The sequence below is a fragment of the Solea solea genome, chromosome 15 (assembly GCF_958295425.1).
Source record: "Solea solea chromosome 15, fSolSol10.1, whole genome shotgun sequence".
Classification (NCBI taxonomy): Eukaryota; Metazoa; Chordata; class Actinopteri; order Pleuronectiformes; family Soleidae; genus Solea; species Solea solea.
Window position 1 is genome coordinate 7,776,544 of NC_081148.1, and position 23,160 is coordinate 7,799,703.

Genomic DNA, 23,160 nt, shown 5'->3' on the forward strand with positions numbered 1-23,160 from the left:
ACACGCCTGGTTCGAGTAGCTCATCAGCTGAGGGTCGCCAGCTCGAGGCACGGATGACTATCCTTGACTTCTTCTGTTGTATAAATGTTTTTTTCTGCTTAATACTGCACCTATGATGCACGTTGACTTACCAGGGCCTTTAGAGTTATGGACATCCTTGGAGGCGGAGCCATTCGCCATCATTTGCGTCCTTTTCAAAATGCATGTCCGTTCTGGCTGCACAAGATGGCGGCCACTGTAAAGCAAGGCCCTTGCACATTAAGAACATATTGTAAAGCTATGAAGTGATGATACGCTTATACAAACATACGTGTGGCTAGTATGTTCACCTTTTTCCAATAAAACAATCAATAGTGGACCTTTAAAATAACACTTTCAGATTCATTTTTAATGATACAGAGACTTTTACAGTGAACGCTGCCTCTGACTATTACTGCGCTTATGTTATGCCACGATGTACGACCTCCAGAAAATAAGAAAATGACTGAGTGAGGCTCAAACCACTTTGAAATGATTCAAAGCAAGCATTTGTCTCTGATATTCCAAAGGGAAACTCAAGAAATCAAGTATCATGTATTTGCCTCAATAGGCTGAATATGATGCGTGTATAAATCTTTTGGCCATCTTTCAGTTTTCAGTTCAGAACGTGTGAATATGTACGTTAGATTTCTTTCTCGAGTCCTTTCTTACACAGGATGTTGCTACATATAATGACAGATAATGATAAAGACAGTTTTTACAAATTCTTCACCATCAACCTTCAGGTGATTTACAGGGATTTGTGAATTTGGGATATACAAATAAAACGTATTTAATCACAGACATTTGTGTTTCCCAGAAGATGAATTGTGTTCTTCTGACTCTCGTGCCACTTTTCAAGCAGACACTGTGCTTGTTAAATAATTTAGCCGTGTTAACTTGTCCCCTCTGTTGTGACAGTAACACGAGGCCCGTCTCCTGTCAGACTTCTAAGATATAACACGATTATCCAACGCTATGGTAACAGAAAGGTAAAATGTTTTTAAAGGTTTATATTTTATTCATATTGAACTCGAACAATTACCACGTTTATAAAGGAAACACTGATATCTAGGACTTTCATACTTGAACGAGTCTTAATATTACCTTTGTGAGGTGTGCCGGATAAATTATGTTTTTTTTAATGAGTAAGAAAAAGATGCAACTTGAGTCCATGATGCCAAAATAGACCTTCTATCAGACTCCTCTGGCCTTTCTCTGTCCAGTGTTGTCTGATCAGTCATCAGCAGCACACTCCTGTCCTACCAGACGGTGCGTTTGACTCCCGCCCAGACGGAGCGTTTGGTTCCCTGCGCGGCTCGAACGTCATCCCAGTGCAGCGGAGTGTCGGGAATCTCGTCCTCTGGCTCCGGGTCGGGTCGTGCCCCATCTTTAGGACTCGCTACGAGTATGGGGAGGGGGCCTCGCTGTGACTGATACTCAACGACGTGGAGCTTCTTCTTGTCAGCCAGAGTCTGGTGTGTTACCTATAAGACGGCAGAGGAAGTGGTCGAGGTCGGAAAAGGAAAGGAAAAGTAATGAGAAGAAGAGGAAGAAGAGCCAGGTCGCTCAGTGAGTTTCCATGATGCGGTTGTAGCTCGACTACACAAATATGTCTGCCTCTGCTACACGAGGAGGTAGAGCTGAACAATTCATCGGAATTTTATCAAAATTGCAATATGGAGGTGCAGTATTTCTTGAATTTTAAGGTGCATTTACAGCAGCCCTTCATAATTCAACCCCGGTTTGTTTGCTCGGAAAGTCCGGTTCAAACTCTGGACGCCTAAAAATGTAGGTCTCGGTTCGCTTCATGTGAACCAATGCAGGGCATTGTGGGTAAACACAACCAAAACATGCTCATGAAAAACGATAGCTGGGAGAAATGGCTGAGCCCATTGTTGCCCAGTATGTGTGTCGTATGTTTGCATAAAACGATAGGATTTGCTGGAGCAAATTCCTGCATTAACCAACAGATCTCTTTATGCAGCACCTCCTCAGGCGAGGAGGGGAATACGCTATTCAAAAAGGTTCGGTTTCTTTCACTGAATGTTGCACTATTGTCGGACTATTAGGTGTGAAAACGACCTCAGATTAAATATTGTCCTGGCCTGTACACGTCATATTCTACAGTGAAGAAAACATCTTTGTTTCCCACAAGATCTGCAAAAATATCACACATATATCATATTTTGAGAATAATCATGTTAAATGTACCGTTCTCTCTTATACTGTGAATCGTATCACAATAGCAATTTGAGTCACAATAATCACAATTCGATAGTTATTCAAATTCGTTCAGCCCTACGAGGAGGCGATACACCCTCTTTCAGTTTGTTAGTATTAGGCAGTCTCCAGTTTGGCTTTGTGGCTGCTTGTAAACATATCAAGCACCATTAATAGAAATAATATTCTAACAACATTGAATTGAAAAATTACAAATATACACTGTTATTAAAGTGTATTTTTTCTCATGTAATGGCTCACATTGACATTTAAAGAGGAAGCTCTTTAGATGCATGCAAATTGAATCTTCAACTACAGTGCTCAATTTTATGAAATAAAAAAGGGAAAATAAGTTTGTAAATCAAATTCATTACATGACGGTGACCCTTTTCTTCTAGTTTTCTTTCTTTTTTAAAAAAAACCCAACAAAAACCGGTGTAAATTTTCAGATCACACAATGTGAAATAATTTCTCCGATTCTCAGTTTATTCTTCCTTTCTTCCTCCCTTCCTTCCTTCCTTCGTCTCTCCCTGCAGTGACCGTCTCAGTCTCAATCCCTGATACAAGTGGCTGAGTGGTATTCACTTGACACTTATCAGCTCTATATATATCCTGGACCCCTGATGCCGTAAAGGCTAGAAAAGCTGAACCACTAAAAATAGTCAGCATTGTCACAGATTAATGAGTCACTCCATCTTAAATGTGACGTATATAGATATATAAAATATGTACAACAGTGACCTTTTGCATTTTAAATGGTTACTACAACCCCAACTGACAACATTGCATGGATTTCCCATAAATACAAGAATAAGACGCTGTACTCCTGTAAACCTGGCATTACACCGTGTTGTTGATGTGAGTGGAGATTCACGGCCTCCTTGTTTTTAGTGCATCCCTGTCTCACCTGTTTGGCCAATCCACTGAAGAGAGCCCTGGTGATGCTGAGGTAATTGATCGATCCCTCTACTTTGCAGTACATGTCCTTGATGCCGATCAGCTTGCACAGAGTGATGACGGCTCTGTGGCAGCGCAGACCATAACCTGCAGAGAGGCAGACACACACACACACACTGATGTAATCATCATGGCTGGACATTAAGGGTGGACAAAGATGACGACGCACCTTCGCTTTGCTTCTTCATGCGCAGCGTTGTCTTCATGTACTTGGACTCAATGTCATGATAAACTGTTGGAAAGAAAAACAACTTCGATTACACTCAATGAATGTGGAGGAGGAAAAAAAGAAGGAACAAAACCTGACCACCAGGTGTCCCTCTACACACACACACACACACACGCACACAGCAGCATATCCTGCTCACTGCAGCCGCTGGGGCTAATTATTCATTCAGATGCACACGGTCTGTGAGTGGGAGCAAGGTGCTACTAAAATCCTTCAGGTTATAATTTTGTTCTGCTGTCACATCTCGCTGAGTGCTGTCCCCGCTCCCTCTCAACAGCCAGTCTCCACTGAAAAACACTGAATATTTAAATGTGCCATTCTGCTGCAACAAAAGAAGTTACATAAGGAGATGGAGGTGGGGAATTTAGTGCTTGGAGCAAACCTCCTGCTGGGTGAGGAAGTTTAAAATGCAAAACTAAATGTTATACACAAATTCAGAAAAACTCCAACACACAGAGGGAGAGGAACAATTGCCAAGGCTGCAGGAGATTCAGGCTCAACTCGAACCGTGTACTGTATAATGCTGCATTTTCTTTTTCTCACCGATTATTTTACAACAAGTTACTGATTATCTTCAATAAATATCTGCTGTTCCTCTATAAGACAAGAAAGTGGGAATGATCATTAAAGAAGAAGACTCACACAATATACTTACTGGTGTGGTCCTGGTATCGATCTATATAGTATAAGTAGTGGATTGCTCTGTTCTTGGCCTGCAGTGACATGAAAGATGCACACAGACAGACAGAGAGAGAGAGAAAGATAAGAGAGGACTGAGAGTTAACACTGTTATTAGAGTAAGTGGTTTCTGTAGCTGTTGACAAATTAAAAAACATTTGATTAATTGACACACATTGCTATTACTACAGAAAAGGAGCTTTGGGAGTCTGCTGCTCTGTGATCAAACCACTGATTTTAGTTACAATGAAAGAGAGTCAGGGGCCCTAAGTTAAATGTGTAGTAAGCAGAATCCCAAGAAAACTATTTAATAAAGTCTAAGACTTTTTTTGACAGACACTTTGAGGGCCGGACATTCAAATAAAATGTAATCAAAAAGTACATTTTGGTCTTGATATTGTAATTTTCTTACAAAATTTAAGGCATTTTCTCCATTTTTTTTACTCAGATGTTTGTTGGTTTGAAGCTTGTTTTTGAGACATTGAAATAAAAACAATTGTGAAGCACGGATATGTGAAAATAAGACAATACATGTTAAAGGAGTGCAAATGAGGCAAGTTTGTCCTCGTTTTTGAATATAAACAAAGAAAAATCAACCTTGTTTGTTACTTTGTTACTTCACTATCCGATGGCAGTATTCACAAGTTTAACATTTATTTAAAAGGGTATTTTCCATAAATGAATGAATGAATAAAACCAACAAAGTCATTCTGCATGCATGTCCCTCACTGGCTGTAAGCGGCGCACTGAGAGAACTAGTTGATGATCCATGGTCTAAGGACTTGGTCATACTTTCTTTTAATTTCCCATCAAGCAAGTGTTCATGGTTACCAACCTTGAAGACTGCTTGTGTTCGTCCACATTAGGCATGGGGTGATACCACTTTTTTGTGTCCAATCCCGATACTGATGAGATACAGTCCACAGCTCAAACATGACTCGGCTAAAATGTTTTTGCTGATTTTTATTTACATTTTTACAGTCTGTGCATAGTGAAGCATGTGATATATGTCACATGCGTCCACATGGACCACCACGGAAGTGGACGGATGACAAAATGGACATCCCACTGACCCCTGTGGACACTCAGAAGTGGAAAGTACAAGTGCTGACGTTTTGGGTGACAGGATCTCTATTTCTCAGACTGACACAGACCTTTCATATACCACAGAAGACCAGAGGCAACCTCTCCATCTCTGAAATGCTCCGCCCATATTGACATGTGCTTTATTGCATTTTTGTCTCACTCTCTTTTAGACTGCGTTTCCTTTAGGTTGCATTGCAGTGTAGACAGTTGTTTGAGTAAAAACTTTGCCACATAAGAGACATGTCTATGCATCTGCTATTTAGAACAGCCAACAGGACTGCTCCTCTTTTCTCTGAACTGTCCCGTGTTTGGCTAAAATCTCCGGTAACTGTCCAGATTTCTCCAAAATCCAGAGGACTCAGGTCGCTACATTTACATTATGCTAAAAAAGTTACCATGGAATCATTTATCAGCTTTATTATGTGATTTCCCTGGACAGAATCAAACTCAGGTTAACATTTGGGAAGTTAATAAATACATAAATGATCCTTAATACTATAATAGTGAGAGTTTGGAGTAAATGTTCGCTCGGAGTAACAAGAAAAAAGTCTTACCTTCCTCATAGCTGCATTTCGATCTCCTGCTTTACCCAAAGCATAGCCTGGTGAGAAGGAGAAAAGAAGTTTAAAACAGCAAGTCAGCAGAGCACAGTTGTTGTTAGAAATAAAACAATCAATAGATTTTAATGATACATTGGTGTCACTGACCACATTTTAAATAAAGAAGCATTGACAGATTCTGTAATGAGACACACTGAGGCAGGTGCACCTCAGGAATATGTAAAGATTTCCTGAGCAGATTCTTTTATTTTGCTGCTCACTCCTGAAAAATGTCAATGTGTCAAAACCACTTCACTCCCCTGAATCAACAGAAAATAAAGTGAGTTTTCAGCTTTTTACAAAAGTAAAAAACATAGTTTTGTGACTTTTGTTCAGTGTTGAAAAACAATAGATTAAAATACATTTTCTAGACTAGTTTTACATATGCAAACTTTTTTAATCTTAAAAATGTATAAATAACTTGATTTTTGTCATATGTGATTTTTGAAGATGGGTCATAGCGTGTAAGTTGTGATTTATGATACATTTTCAAGGGGATTCAAACCTGCAGCTCCTTTGCCATTTCCCACTGCAACCAGACAGCTAATCGACCTCTTTCTTCCCTCTTTGGCCGTCATGTTAAACACAGCCTTCACCTACAAAACATCACATTAAACAACACTTGAACACAGCCCAAACATCAATATGAATATTTAAGATACTGTTGTGAGGTTGTTGTTGTTTTAAATAAAGACAGGTGAATTCAACCAAGACATGTACAGCTGAAACTTCAGGTTTTAATCTGCAACTTTTAAGAGGGTTTATAGACAGAAATGTAACATACACACATATGTGCATAAGTGGATAATGGCTGTGACACCTTTTTTTTTTAATTTATAAATGTAATGCAGTGTTTCCCAACCCTGGTCCGCAGGGAACACTGCCCTGGGGTAAACACTGCTGTAATGACACCCCAGCTAGAGTGTGCATTTTGTGTGAATGAATGAATCTGCCTCACACAGGAAAATTCTTTCATTTATTGCACTCTTGTATGTGAAGGCCACCATACTTCCCTGACGTACTTGGAAATGGGAGTGGTGTCCACTTTCATTGGTTACAATCTAAAGTCTCACCATAAGATGTCTCTAATAGAAGAAACTTTCAAAACTAATGTAATGGATTTTCTTTTTTAATTCAGAAGTAGTTTACAATGTAAAACTAAATGTATTGTTATGTTTATTTTACTGTTTACTTTCTAAACAGTGGTGCCATTTGACAGAAAAAAAAATGAATGAGGTTATATGTATTAATATTGGATTATTTGACCAACACATTAAGTGTGTTGTTTTTTTTTAAATGTTACAATAGTTTAAAGCACGTAAACTGACTAATGGTGTGTTTCTACCGGCTCGCCTCGCCTCGGCACGTCAAAGTTGCGTTTCCACTAGCATAGTACCTGATACTTTTATCAGGTACTAAAAAAGTACCTGCTCTGGCAAGGTTTCATGCAAGCTGAGGCGATACAATGCGTGACGTCGCCAGACTGCCGGCCACTGATTGGTCGGAGTGCCATCACAGGAAGAGACGTCCGACATAAGAATCAAGCTGAACAATGCCAAACTGTAGATCACTTAAAAAGACTCAACAATCCTAGAAACGTAGGTTCATCTCAACAATTATCAGGGGAATGTCTAAAATCTCAATATTTAACAAAGAAGTCTGGTGTATTTAGCGACAGCACTGCTGATCGCAAGCGGCGTCACAAACCCTGAACAAACCTTTTTAATTAACTGATTCTAATGATTCAGTTACACTGAAAACAAAGTAACGGCAGTTTCATGCAACACCCACGTTGAGTAGGTACTATTTTTGTAGTGGAAAACCAACCTAAAGCATGCCGTGCCGCGGCGAGTCCAAGGACCATAGTAGAAAAGGGTCATTATTCTGTATTATTACACCGTTTTGGTCACTTGGGAGCAGAAGTCCACAGCATGCTGAAAATGCTGGGTTTGTGAACACAGCTGATAATGTGTTTGTAAACACTACATTGAGTTGTTAAGGCCTATCTTGGTGTGTATCTCAGAGTGGAGATCAACTCCCATTGATCCGAGAGTAAAACGGTCATATATCACACATTTGGCATCTCGTCTGAAGTGATCTACGAGCAATATCATTTTCAAAACACTAGGGGGCAGCATTGATACACTACAGAGAGGAGAGCAGAAGAAAGGGAGGGTGCGAGGAGGTAAAAACCCCAAAGAAAGGAGAGAAAAAAAACATGAAGGTGCAGAGATACAGAAGCAGATGTCAAGAAGAAGAAGAGGGCGGGTCAGAGATGAGAGATGTAGAGAGTTATGTAAAGAAGAGAGAAGGTGAATTAAGGGATGGTGGGGAAGAGGATTGAAGGGTGAATGAAAATAAGCGTAGCTGGGAGAGGTAGAGGAGGAGAAGACAGGGAAGATAAAGAGTGTTATTTGTTTCTTTTTGCATTAAATATGAGAAGCATGGTGATGCTGGTGGATAGAGAAGACACAGAAAAAACTGTGTCTGTGTGTGTGTGTGTGTGTGTGTGTGTGTGTGTGTGTGTGTGTGAGAGAGAAAGAGAGTAAATATATGATGAAGAATGGACACTGTGTTGTACTGGACAGAATACGAGCCCAAGGGACTGTATGTGGTGCCTTGATAAGGTGAAGAAACTCCTCCCAAAAGTAACTTTGCAAAAGAAAGGTTTGCTGTGACTTAATAAGGTGACGAGATGAAAATGTAACAATTCATTCACCATCAAACATCCTCAAAATTATTTTTAAAAGTAAATATGGTTTTAATTAGTTTGGAGATGTTACATTATTTATGTGCGTGGCAAAGAAAGACAAGTAACTAGGACAAACAAAAGAAAAGCTGGGGGGAAAAAAGCTGAGAAAAGCAAAGCGAAAGTGTGAGAGAGAAACAGAAATGACTTAAGTGTGAACATGAGAGAAACTGAAAATAGAGCAAGGCTTTTCACATTCTGGTGACACAATTAGAAGAATAAATAATCAAAAAGATGAGAAGTATCCCTGGACTAGATCCACATCCAGTTTCCAGCTATATCTCTTCCTTATATATCCACTCTTTAATAATAACAACAGGTATGGTTAACGCTATATGGAGCAAAGGAACTATACTCTTTCTGATTAAACCAGAACTAGGAATCATAATGAGTAAGTGTAAGCAAATGTATTGTCAGTAAGAATTTAGCTGATTATATACAATGTTTAAAATTGAAACCAACAAGATTTTATAGTTTATTGTTAACAGTTAATCGACTATCATTGAGTAACTCTTTCAACAAACTGTTAAGGAAAATGCATGAAACTTGGGCCACAGACTTTCCGCAAAAACCCCAAAACAAGTAGTCAAAACACCAAAAACGTCTCATTCTGTCAACAAAAAGGACAACTCCTCAGGAAATGGATGCACGAGTGCCAGCCATGTCCCAGCTCTGTTCACAGCTATCACCCTGTTTTTAAAGAGGTGGCTTCGAGGACCACCAGCAGTCTCACCTCGATGCTTTCATCCCACGCCAGAGAGCGGCAGAGCAGTGTTGAGAGTTTCAGCTCAGGGAACTTCAAAGTCAAGATCCGCCTTGAGCGTCTCTCTTATGCAACACACACTTCAATAAAGAGTTTAAAATTTATCTGCAGGGGCCACTGCACTAGGATTAGGGTCAGAGTAACAACAAACATCGAAACTCAACATATCTATATATACATATATATATACATATCTATATATACACATATATACATATATATATGTATATATATATACATATATACATACATAAATATGGGAGTATACAGGAGGAGGATGTGGTTGTAAATGAAGTCAATCATGGGTGAGTGTGTGTAGTTTTTACACTTTGCCTCTGCAGGGATCATCATGTTGCAAAGTTTCCATTAGAGGTGCGTGTTAATGATGCCAGTCTTCTGGCTTTGCGTTTCCTTAGTTTTGGCACAGCATTAGCAGCAGAGCAGATGGGCCTTGATTTTGGGAGGAACCTTCTAGCTCCATTTCACTTGCATTTTATCTTTTATTTGAGTCCGATCTGTTGCTGCTGGTCGTCCTATCTGTGTATGTCTATACACTGCAGCGCAGAGGAGTTTCCAAGTCACAGACCGCTGCCAACACTAAACACTTCTCTGACTTCACATTATCACTTGGATTTGTAGTTGATGTGGCCATTTTGCACTGGTGACGTCATTTGGAGTTGAGCTTGATTTATACCGGAGACTTTCCTCTCACGTCTACCTGTAGAAATGTCTTGTGTTGCGGTCCTATTTTGTTACTATGTGTTTTGTAGTGACCATTTCCATGTATGTTTCATCTTCACCTGCTGGACTAAAACATATCGTTGTCCCACCCTGTTACCCCCCTAATTGTTACAGCCGACACGCTGACAAATTGTCTTCTCAATTAACTCAGCTTCATCAACTCGATCCATTATCAAAACAAAGAAAATTAGCTTTCACTGTAGCAAAAGTAAAAAAGTGTCACACGACTCGTTAAGTTTTGTTGAGTGACAATTATCAACGGACTGTTATGGGTTGCATTTTTTCTAAACGAGAGATCTAAGCTTTAATCCTCTATATGAGAATGTCACCTGCTATTAGGTGGTAGAAAGCTCCACCTCAACCTCAACCTTTAATCCAATTTTAAGTTCTTGCAAAGTTGCTGTCATCCGGCCCAGAGACCGTCTACGCTTAGCAAACTTTTCAAGGTTGTTGGGCTCAGGGAGGGACAGCTGTACTGAGTGAGAGGCCGTGAACATCACTTTTCCCTCTGTCGCCCTAACTTCTTTTTCTTTTCCCCGGCCGTTACCTCAACTCTCCGCCATCCCTCACTCGCGTGTTTATCTTTAAGGTCCAAGTGACTGCACATCGTTCAGCGACCGTTCCATAGACATGGGATTTTACTCGATGGAAGTTAGGCACTACACTACACTGGATTACATTTAACATCAATGTGTATGTGTTTAATTGTTCTGTACTTCAAGAATGCATATACGCAATTCTACCCAAACCCATTATCTTCACTGTCATTATCTCTTGTGACAATGCAAGTTCAATATTCACTTTCTAATTAGCTCTATTTTTACGGCAACAAAATCCTGATCAGATTAATAAGTGACTCGACTCTCCACGATATTAACAAGTTGGTCACTGCTGGGCAGGCAGTGTGCAAGCAGGGTCAGAGCTTATCAGCTCCCAGATTGCAGAGATGACCCTGATGAAAGTGACGAGACTAGGCCGAAGGAGGACATTTATTTGTGATTTACTTCAACACACAGCCATTAAACCCATTCACCCAAACCAGCAGGTGGCTACACAGCTCTGAGTCTGGTTGTGCCAGAGATTTCTTTGTGCGATAAAGGGAATTCATTGTTCTCTCCACTGACACTACGTGCTTACTCATTTTATGAACTGGTGGGTTTTTCTTTTCTCTGTAAGGTTTATTTGATTTGATTGTTCATATAAAAGTGTTTATTTAATAGCATGTCTGCTTTATACAACCACCAACAAAACTCTGCTCCGAGTCTGAAATACTGACCTACATCTCTGAATTCTGGTTTCTATATTTCAACAGTTTGACAATTTGCTACTGCCATTACTTCAGCTTGTAGCTTGTTGGTACTGATGGATGAGTCAGTCAAGCCAAATGATTTAAATAATTAGTTTATTATTGGTAATGGCCACTTTCAACAACAGCCATTTCTCCATTTAGCTTCTTCAGTTTCCAGGTGCATGCTGATTAACTGTCGCACTCTCCTGACTTGAGTGAAGTGAACACGGCAGAGCCATTCTTAGTGTGATTAGCATTATTAAACTGCTTAACCATGATGGTTGCTGTGCAAAAGGCCCATTACCACAGCCTGAGTTTAGAGAACATTTTAATAGTGTCGGCCCATAATAAAGCAAACGGCTCAAAATAAGTAATGACGCTAAAATATGGGTATCGATTCTTTTGAGAAAATACACAAAATACTCCAGTAGCACATACATTATACACAGTTGTTCACTGATTTATATGATTCCTGACTCACTCTAAAAACTTATCCTCCACCTCTCTCACTCACTCTAAAAACTTATCCTCCACCTCTCTCACTCACTCTCATCACACACCCCTGCCTCTATTGGATGTGTTCACTAATGGTGTGTCTGCATCATTGTCCTTGGGAGACGAGCCTTTTTATTCCAGTAAGCCTTTTTCATTTCATTAGGCCTGAATTTATAGAGGCAAACACACACGCAGTTAAACACACAAGATCGCCTACACAGACACACATTCACACCCAGATAACCACACACACACACACGCGCGCACAAACAGGGTATATTTATAGAGGGAAACAGCACAAAAAAAAGCATTATCCAGTGTTGATGGAGAGCCTAATACCAGTGACACCATTGTTAGGGCTGGGTATACCATCAATGTGACACAAATATACTATCTATTGATGTATATGGATGTGGAACACATGTGTATGTAAAACATATAGTTTTACATACACAGATGTATGATGCAAATGAAGAGTTCTAATGAGGCAGAAGCTAATTTCTGTGGAACTAATTAAGTTTAGAGTTAAGATTTGAATTGTGGTTAGGTTAGTGTTAGGCATTAACTGGTTATGGTTAAGGTTGGGAATAAGGCACTGGCTAGGCTGTCTGAATGAATGGAAGTCAATGAAGTGTCCGAAGAAGAATAGCTGCTCAAAACTGTGTGTGTATTACAGCATTATTCCCATGTTAGGTAGAGTTCATTACTAAGGTAATTGAAATAAGGTCAAATACACCATGACAGAAAGAATGAAAATGAACCACAAAGCACATACATATACACAGCAGTTCCTGGTTCAACTTCTTGGCAGATGAGTTCTCTGTCCTTCAAAACAGAACTTACCATCACTAATTCCAAAAGGTAAAATCTTATTATCCATGCTAATTTTCTTTCAGGTTTAACAAGCTCTGGGCTGATGCTATAAACACTCATGCAACTCTGACCTTTTTAAAACGACACATTTGGCCTGCAGCAACTGAAATTTAGTTCTCGACAGAAGCAATCCTTGCTCAGCACATTTGCCTCAATCACCATCAATGTGTACACGCCATGCTGCATTTTCCACCATTTTGAGTTTCTTGAAAACAGTTCCCCCCTTGAAGGCTTTTAGCATAATTACTCAGTATAGTCTAATTTATCCAGAGGAAAGCGGTGAAAACCAATTATCCTGACTCACTCCTACCGTCTGTGTAACTGTGACTTTTATATCTATATGGATCTTAACAGGCTCCACAGGCCACAAGACGGGGCTCACAATGGCTAGTATGACTATGACAGACAGGTCTATTGTTGATGTGTTGATATTGTGTTTACAAGAATGAGACAGACTCAAAAACACAGCTGACAATGACTGTCCCCAGGTGTAGAGGCTAGGTCTGTCAATGAATATTCTAAATTCAAATATATATTTGAATATTTAATAAAAACGGAGATCCGATTGTGAAAATTAATATTCGATTGCAGGGAAAAAACAAAACATCGGCGGCTGCTTTGCGAGTGGACGCACTACATGACGGGTCAGGGACAGGTCACAGGAGTCGCACATGCTCAGTAGCAGCAGAGAGAAATCCAAATGGCAGAAAGGTCAGAGCCCAACTCAGAAATAGAGAGAATGGTTTGGACTCCAAGCATAGGCGTCAGATATGCCTGGGACATGTCCCCAGCACTATTAATGATCAACAATTTTGTCCCCACCCCCAAAGTTTCCTCTGGCTTCGCCCTGCCCAGGCATAGTTCAGGCACGCCCTCTAACTTGTGCGCACGTTAGACTCCTTGGTCCGTGTTTCAAGACAGGTCGAGTGGGTTGCCCACATCGCCGCAGACCCTAGCGCCTGATTTACGCAGGCTGCTCCCCGCCCTGGCGACGCAACGTGGTTGAGGCGCACTGAGGACAGTCCGCTCCGATCGACAGTCGCGCCGGGGGCAGAGGGACCCCGTCCCCCGGGTCCCACCGACAAGCCCCTGGTGAGGGAGCGTTGCGCATAGAGGGGGAGGGGGAGGTTTACGGTCTTACAAGTGTTACGGTATAGGCCATTAGGTCATTTACTTGTTTTGTAATGTGTAGTTATGTTTTAGGAATGTTAAACCTGAAATAAAAATACCTATACAAATAGTTATGTCTCCTTGTATTGTTTTTGACATAATGCGCAAATATAGATTATATAGATCTATATACATATATATATATATATATATTCGAATGGTTCGAAAATATGGGTTTTTAGAGGGAAAATTTGAACGTAATTTTGGAGCAATTTTGACAGCGCTAGAACGGGCATCTTCAAACACCTTTGGGAATAAATGGGAGTCACGTGTGTCCGTGAACACTTACCTCAATGACACGTGAATCAAAATCCTCGTAGGTTTCTGAGGAGAAAAAAAATCATGGACAGAAGTGAGTAAAACAATCTTATACTCACAAAGACATTTGGGCTCAGGCACACATGTACTTACAATATTGTAAACAGACTAAATCTGGCTCCTGCTAGTGTAACAATACCCAGAAGCCCTTGTATTAGCATTGGCACTTCTCACCGTCAATGACCTCGGAAGGATTTTATTTCCCCGACACAAGCCTGTTCACCTCAAAGCAATTAACAACAAACAAAGGAGAGCTGACTCAAAGGCTCAGAGGAGGAAACATGCACGCACACACGGGCACATACACACAAGCCAGATGGGACATAAGCCCACCATCTGAAAGAAACTCAACCCGATGAGTGACATGCAATGCAGTTTCAGTTCTCCGCACGTTACATTCAGTGGGCCCTGTGTGTATGTGAGTGACAGATGATGTGTCTGTGGTGAAAAAGTGTTTGAAGATGTTTGGGGACGAGCGTTGTTGTGTATTTCACAGTGTTAGAGACAGTGCATAAGCACGGACGACAAGAGAGAGGAAAAATCAAGAGAGAAGGAAACTAAGGAGAATGTGAAGGAAGCAAGGGATGCACTACAGAGCCTATCATCTATCAGCATTTGGAGGTCAAAGTCTGTCAGATAGACCAAAATCTGAATATGTGGTACGCTGGGAACAGGAGGCTGGACGCTCCATCAGTGGAGCCGCTGGAATGAAGCAGCAGCTTTCTTCACTTTGTAATGAGCAGTTGACTAGACAGGGGATGAATCTTTATGGACCTTTATGGACTTCAGTGCTAATGCAAACCCTCCTGTTACACAAAGCTTGGATTTCTTGACACCTTGAAATGTTAAAGTCATAAAGGGATAGTACTCCCAGTGCCCCAGTTCCACATACTGACAAGAATGACAACATTGACATTGGAGACACGACAAATAATTTATACTAACTACAGAAAAGATGGGAGTGGAAAAGGCAGGAGGACGGAAACAAAAGCAGAAAGAAAGATGAACAGAAAAAGAAAGAGAGAACGAAATGTGTGTGAGAGAGAAAGAGAGATCTGAAGACAAAAAATGTGACATGGAAAAACCAGAGAGGAGAGAGAAAAGATGTCTTTCTAAATGAGGACATTGTCCCACTTGACACTTTGGTCGAATCCTCAACTTCATCAGTGATAATAGGCTACCAGTCTGTCTCGGTGTGTGCATTTGTATGTGCAGACAGTTGAACTAATTTGAGCCTGAGAACAAATGCTTCTGCAAATCAGGGTCCTATGGCCACAAAGCCTAAATACAATTGACATTTGCAATGAAAAACAGCTGAATGTGGTTAAACAAGATATTTTAAGACATCACCCTTGAGTTTAAGAAACTAGGACTGAACATTCAAATTAAATCAACTATATTAAAAGCATTCATTGTAATATTAGTGACAACAAAAAATGTTAGTCGCTGCTTTTCATGGCCATATAATATATGATCCATTAATGTACTCTTATGTCATTGCTTTAGTTGTTTTTAAAAAAAATGTGTTTTAAATATTTTAAATATGGTTATTGATTAAGATCATCATGTATCTGTTTAGTTTGTAGTATATTTTGTTTAGTGTGTTAGAAATTTAGTTTTTTATCTCAGTCATTCTTTCTTGGATAAATAAAAAGGTTACATTGGTTTTTTTAAGGAGCAGGTCTGTGTGAAGTTTACCTCCATTGGGTCCACGGTCAGGGGGTCCCAGGCTGGTGCCTCCCATGGAGTTTCCTGTCCATCCTCTCTCCCTCTTCTGCTTCGTCTTCTTCCTCTTATCCCACTCATCCCTCTGACGAACTGCAGGTAAGAACCGAGCATCATATTTAGCAGTGGAGCCGGGAGGCCACATCACAACGTGATAAACATCCACGGTGCTATCGGTCATTGTCAAATTAACTGTGTAATTATTGTTAACAAATTGGATGAGAGAGAAGATAAGTGACAGCCCTGCTGATGCTTTTGCTCCTCAGTAACCAGGCTTTTGAAAAAAGACTTTCAGTATCATCACTGTTTTTACAGATGCCCCCACTTTATGGCAAGATATAATATGTAATATTTATGCATTAAAATATCTAAAAGCAAAAATAATGTAAATATAGATTATTGAGTACTGCGCTGACATCAGACAGAATAATTTCAACAACTTTTAAATCCACAGAAATCTGTTATTTTATTCAAGGTAACAGACTGTACCATTAGTTGTCTTTTAATGATGTCATCTGTGTTGAAAATTATACATTTTAAATGCTCTAAATCCTCCTACGAATTTAATAAAATGTCTGGATAGTGTGAAGCTGCCCAACTGCTGGTCAGGTAAAGTTTTCACAATAAAAGCCTTGATGGAAAAAAGAAGATTCAGGGAATAAGAAACGCTAGAATGATTTTAATTTGAAATGTGAACAGGACGTTGACAGCTGATTGGCAACACTGAGATTTAGCAGCTACAGTGAGGCGTCTAATCATGCTCGTCAGCAGCAAGTAGGGCTAAAACAATTCCTCGATTACTAAATTAATCATCGACTATTTTGATAATCAATTAATTGGTTTGAGAGTTCCTTAAGGCATTAAAACAGCTTTTATGATATTTCAGGTTTCTTTGCTCCATCACAAAGAAATCATCAGAACTGAATAATTTTTGTTTGATAACACAAGACGTTTGAAAACATCATCACTTCAAAGGTTTAAAAAAAACACATTGTCTGACATTTTATGGATCAAATGACCACTCAGATAAACAAAGAAACAAGAAAACAAGACTGAGACGGAAGAGAGCTGAACGCTTCTCTCTGACATCATCAAACTAGGTTTTTTTGTTATTGTTTTGAGAAGGTGAGAGAGACCCTCTCTGTGCATACCTGTGCATTTAAAGGAGGCACAATACTCGTATGCTATTCATCACTTATGCTAATTCTGTATGTGTGTTATTCAGTGCATGCCATTTCTGTACCCATCTCCGCTTGCACCTCCTGCTGCTCAGCCTCGTCTCTTCGGCCCATGCTCTGCAGATTGCCATCCTTCACCACAGGTGTGTTCAGACCAGGCCACAGAAAACCACCTTGACCTTTAGGACAAAGACACAAAAAAAGAAAACGGACAACTTTGAGAGGGGCAGGAGAACATTGCAACAGTTCTATTTTGTACATGTAGAAGGAGGTGCTTTTGAATATAGCATTTCCTGGAAATAAATATTAATGTCAATTTAACTATGGCAGTGTAGACAGATTTCCACATCTATCTGACTCACGCATGTCACTCATCACACGAATGATGAAAGCAAGAACAGAGGTCAATTGACCTGAGAAAAGAATGTAACTCCACAAAATCCTTCACTTTCAATTTTCCAGGGTCAATTTGTATTCTTCAGTTCAGTTAAGTTTGGTGATGAATCTTAATGTGATGCTTTGATATGATATTATCACTATTGTGGGCCATGTTTCATTAAGATCAGTGTTCCAGAGTAGACTGCAATTCATAAAAATTAACATTGTATATACATATTGGCCGATAGTTTTACTTCGTTACACATTATTATTTTTTATGTTCATTAGCTCAGACATTACTTTCCGATAAAACAATTTATCATCAAATTATTTTAAGGAAAATTCATGACAATTTCCCAGATTCTTCTCAGTCTTGCAGGGGTACATAGAACAACAAGAGTAGCAATTAAGAAAATAATCTGATGTGTTATCTACTACAGATGTGTGAAATTACTTTTTGCCTGCACAAATAGAGATGAGTCTCACGTTCACAGTATTTTCTGCCAAAAGTTGCAGTATACAATCCTTAAGTGAATAATGAATTCAGAACAATGAACGAGACATTTATTTCAAGTGAAAGCAAAGAGGAGAGGAGACAGAGAGATTGAGGCAGAATGAAGACTGGAGATATTAAAACAGGAGACAGGCAGTCAGAATGACGAGAATTCCTCTCTAGAAGAGTGGTGTGATAAATAATCCGAACTAAAAAAATAGATATTCCAGTGTGTTGTGTCCATTAGGAGCTTGTTTGCATTAAACACTATGATGAACTGGGAATGTCAAATGAACAGCAAAGGACACATTTTAACATGCAGATTATTACAATTATGAAAAACAAAGACATTTTCATTTTTGAAAAGTATGAAAAAGAGTCCGACACAGAGAGAGAATGAGAGAGAGAGAGACAAACAGGTAATGTCTCACCTTCTCCAAGGACTTGTCCTCGGTTCAAGTCTGTCTTCATTTTACGCTTGGTTCTCTTCCCTCTGCCCTTTCTCCCTCCAGAACCCGTCTCTGCCAAAACACCTCTCCAAAGCTCATCAGCTGTCACTGTGAGCAAAATCACAAAATCACATCACATAAACACATAAATACAACCACTCAATCACCTCTTAGCTGTACAAGAAATTAAAGCAAACATAATAGTAGGGAAACAGTAGGCCACAAACCAAAATAAACAAACCAAGATTCAAAACACTGTTCCAGTGCCTAGAAACTACAGATGAAAATTATTTATGAAGCTTTTAATTTCAAAACATAAACTGCTATATTACTGTTCTCATTAGTGCACAGCAAAAAGTGATAATTTTATACAACAAAAACACAAAAATCTAATAACTTTGTTATGTTTATCTTTATAATTCATTAATAATCAAAACCCTTAATTTAACTTGATCTCTCTCTCTCTGAAAATGAATGTGTCCAGTCTCTCTATATGAACTTTATACTGTTTTATAGCTGAATTTCAAAACTGTAAATTCATTTTAGAAAAAATTACTAAGCTGTCCCATTAAGCCAGGAATAAAACTGTCTGCCAGAAAACAACTGACATGTGATTGCCTAAGGGCTGTAATTAAAATACAAAAACACTCTTAATGTTTGTAAAGACCAGGACCTAATGTAGATGAACAGCACCACAGGTCCAGTTTAGGGCCTGCACTATATCCACAGATTAAGACCCATCTGATAGCACAATGTAAAACTGGACAATGAAATAAACTCCACTATAATCTTGGTGAAAGTAAAAATTTAAAGAGGCCTCATGGAGCAAGTATGGAGCACAAAGACAGTGACAGTTAAACATTAAAATACTTTTTAAGGGTTTTTAAAATGTGGTTTGACAGTGAGGATATTCCTGTGACATTTAATTATGAGAGAGCCAAACAGTGAGTGAGGCAGAAAGAGATGGAACAGAGGAGAGAGATTTTGACGGCAACATATCCATTTTACATTTAAAATGTATCTGCATTTGTTAATAGGAAAATCAGCTACAACACAGAGTGCCAGGGACCATCACTTGTTTTTCACAGGAACATTACCCTAAACATTCCAGGCTATCTAAGGGCTATCTTACCAAAAAGGAGAGTGTCAGATGACCTAGTCTCCACAGTCACCTGGCCTGAAACCAAGTGTTTACCAAACCTGGGAACTTCTTCAAGACTGTTGAAAACCATTTCAGGTGACTGAGAGAATGCCAAAAGAAATAATGGGGGAAAAACTCATATTAATATCTTTGAATGTAATGTGTTGTTGGGATGGTTGCTGAGTGATGGGTGGGCTGATGGGTAGGTGTGGTGGGGGATTGTTCCTTTCTGTGTTTTAAGATGTGAAGCACTTTTGGCGCTTTTCCACTATATGGTCCTAGCGTGACTTGACCCTGCCGCTGTATTTCATTTTAGTGACTGTGTCTGACTGAGTCTGTGCTCCGGTCATGGAGGAAGTACTGAACAAATCTTTTTAATTAACCAATTCTAATGATTCAGTACACAGAAAACAACTGCCTTACAAGTCACTAGTCACCAGTTTGTGTGTCCCGTATAAAACGTCACAGCAGTTTCAAGCAGCTGTAAAGTGATGACCCAACCCACATTAAGGAGGTACTATATTGTAATGGAAAATCAACCAAACCCTGTAGAGTTGATCTGTGCCAAGCCAAGGTGTGCTGGGACCATGTAGTGGAGAAGCGGCATTTGATTTGCATTGGTTTGTATGAAAGGAGGTATATAAATAAAGCGTATATAAATAAAGTGTGATTGAATGTCTGATTGATCTGACTGGTTCTGTACATTACATGGCCACAAGTATTCAGACACCTGTACATTATACCCATATGAATTACTGCTGCTGTTCTCATGGACTTACACTTATTGAAGAAGCTACCATGGCGAGTTTGCTGCCATGCTGTGGCAGGGGACTGTGGAAGTGCAGGGTTCCCTTGGAGAGAGGCACCTGAGGCTCGACTCACAAACTGGGATACCTGAGCTGCTGGTACGATGGTACGGAGAGGTGCTACACCTGAAAGACAGGGACAGACACCAGAGGACAGAAAGTTGTATCAAAACTGCAGGAGCTGCACAGCATTAATGATACAATGACAACAATTAATACATGTGTAATTTCCATAAATGTTGCATAAAATATAATGTGTTGGTGGAAGGACAGATATCTAAACTCTGAAAACAATAATAAGTAAAGTAAAACTTTAATTTGATATTTAAATTGATAAAGGTTGATTTTACACTAAAATAAAATATTATTGTATTTAACAAGGTATACCGACTAAAGTACAGTCATAAACCATCATATAATTCGTCTTAAATTAGCAGATTAGCAGAGTGACATTGAAATTCAATACATTTTTAATAGAATTTGGTTGGTCATTTGCATACACAATTTCAATTATTACAACCAAGAGCAAAGAATTAAAAACCACCGCTTAAGTCACCTGGCTGTAAAATATAATATTAAACGGTAACATATTATAAAATATATTGAGATAAACATTTAAGTGCAATGTTGACACGTGAGGTTCATAAGACCTGTACAAGAGATAAAATGTCGTTGAGTATCATCAATTTAGCTGTAAAAACTCTAAAAAAATATGACGACATGAGAGTTTAATCTTATTAACTTTGTCAAAAACATCGTTTGTGACTAATCACATTTCAAGTCATCTTCCAGGCAGCAGGCAACCGTGCAGCAATGACAGGCTGGCACGGCTCAACTAACCGACTGTCCACGACCAGTCACACACAGAAAACATGGATAATGTTAAAACAAAGCGATATATAGTCTGTTAATGTTTATATTAAGCTGCAAGACGTGAAAAACAAGAAGAATTCACCTCCGAATGTGATGCGGAGGGCACTACACATCCGTACGGTCGCCGCCATGTTGGATGTGAGGGGTCCTTCTGATGACTACAAGGCGTTGAAACGGCGCCTGATGAAAAATGGGGAAATACTGATATATTTTTTTTTAGTCCCGCGTAAAATGAAATTGCATATCCACGCATACATTTTATAGAAAAATGATTAAAGAATATAATAAAATGATTTATTTTGTAAAAACAAAAGTTGTTATTTTACTTCTCAATGTCAACCTTTTGAATCCTGTGAATGTTATGGAGTGGAATATTGGATATAAATTATTGATGATCTTCAAATATCAAATAATACCCTGTCACTCACAATGTAATTTACATTTACTTTCAAATTCAGAATGACTGAACTAGTTATCTCACATTTTTGCAGGGAATATATTTTTTATTCCTTTTTATTGAACTGGATTGAAATTAACAAATGTATAAAAATAATCTATGCCTACATGAAAAAAATGGGGAGCAATAAACCTCAAAACTCTGAAATTTAAGACACACACACACACACACACACACACATACACACACACAGGTGTATCTCAGCATGTACTGGCCACCAATCAGCACCTCTAGCTTTTGAACATGACTGGTAGTTACCCACTGTGTCTCAGTTTCACCCTACTCAAGATGATTTCCTTATCCTAGTACAGTGCAGAGGTTTAAATAAGGAGTTGCTTGAGGAAGGACAGCGTGTCCAGTTGTGAGATGCAGGAGTTGCTGGGGAAAGAACGAATGCCCTTTTCTATCATAACTTTACTTTTAAAAATGTGCAGTAATAACAACTTTATTCAGAGGTTTATGTAAAGGAGTGAGTCACTTTTCCTGGCTCAGTACTGCAGCAAGCAGAGGAGTAACAAGTTATTTATTTATATATTTATTTATTTATTTATTTATGTATTGAGGATAAACACAGTGCTGCTGGAGTCTAGTGTAGTTCAAGTCGAAGCAAGTGAGGTTTGTCTTGGAAATATGTTCAAAGAATTGATGGCGTTTAGATTGTGAACTATCTCAGTGCATGGGCTGTTTCAAGCCAGAAGGGTCAACTACTGTATTTGTCCGGGGGGGATTGGCTGTTATAAACATATTACATGCACTAGATATTTACAGTTGGCAATGTTATTCCACATCCAGAATCCTGGATGCATTTTTTCATTTTAGAGTGATATGCAGTGTGCCAGTGGGAGCCCAGCAAACTGAATAATGAGCAAAAGCCTTACAGTGAATTCACCCAAAATTAGACAACGACAAGAGAATGAAAGAGTTAACAAATATAATAGAATTAAATAAATATATACAGAATAAAGTGTGCAGATGTAAATGTTGTACATGCTTAATGTTATAAGTGACAACTTAAAGCATAAACTGGTGTCACAGTAACACTAAGGTTTCTTTTTAGTGGCTGATATTTGGTTGATAGCTCTGGGCTCAAACACTGACAGGAGCTTCAACACTTGGACGAGACGCAGCAGGAACAGATCCATTTTACCATGTTTGTGTGGCAGCTATTTGGATTGTTTATTTGTTTTGTCTTTTCTGTTCTCTTGTTTACATGGCAACTCTCGACTTGTGCTGCAGGGCTACATTGGGCTTACTGTAATAACACCTTAAAACTATATCACCAACAAACTTACATGAAAAGAGTGGGTAGACTCAAAGCATTTATTTTGTTGTAAATGCAGCATTTAGCAACAATAAATATCATATTTTAAATGCGTTTCACCATCAATAGCACTGTCCCCCAAAAAAGCAAAATCCAAAATGAAACCATCACTCAGTCTCTGCTCTCTTAGTCTTTGGCCAATGAGGCAGGAG

The 23,160-nt window shown here is 39.2% G+C and overlaps 1 protein-coding gene across 1 annotated transcript; it reads right to left on the reverse strand.

The window, feature by feature from the left end:
* Window positions 1-1,016: 1,016 nt before the first annotated feature.
* Window positions 1,017-21,374, reverse strand: mrps5 (mitochondrial ribosomal protein S5). Its single transcript, XM_058651916.1, has 12 exons — window positions 21,313-21,374; window positions 20,331-20,483; window positions 18,393-18,518; window positions 17,156-17,269; window positions 15,886-16,005; window positions 14,159-14,193; window positions 6,296-6,386; window positions 5,746-5,792; window positions 4,083-4,140; window positions 3,368-3,430; window positions 3,149-3,285; window positions 1,017-1,505 (listed from the first exon to the last, which is right to left on the reverse strand). The coding sequence occupies exons 1-12, from the start codon at window positions 21,359-21,361 to the stop codon at window positions 1,281-1,283; spliced, it is 1,218 nt and encodes a 405-aa protein (XP_058507899.1). The 5' UTR covers window positions 21,362-21,374; the 3' UTR covers window positions 1,017-1,280.
* Between the last annotated feature and the right edge of the window lie 1,786 nt (window positions 21,375-23,160).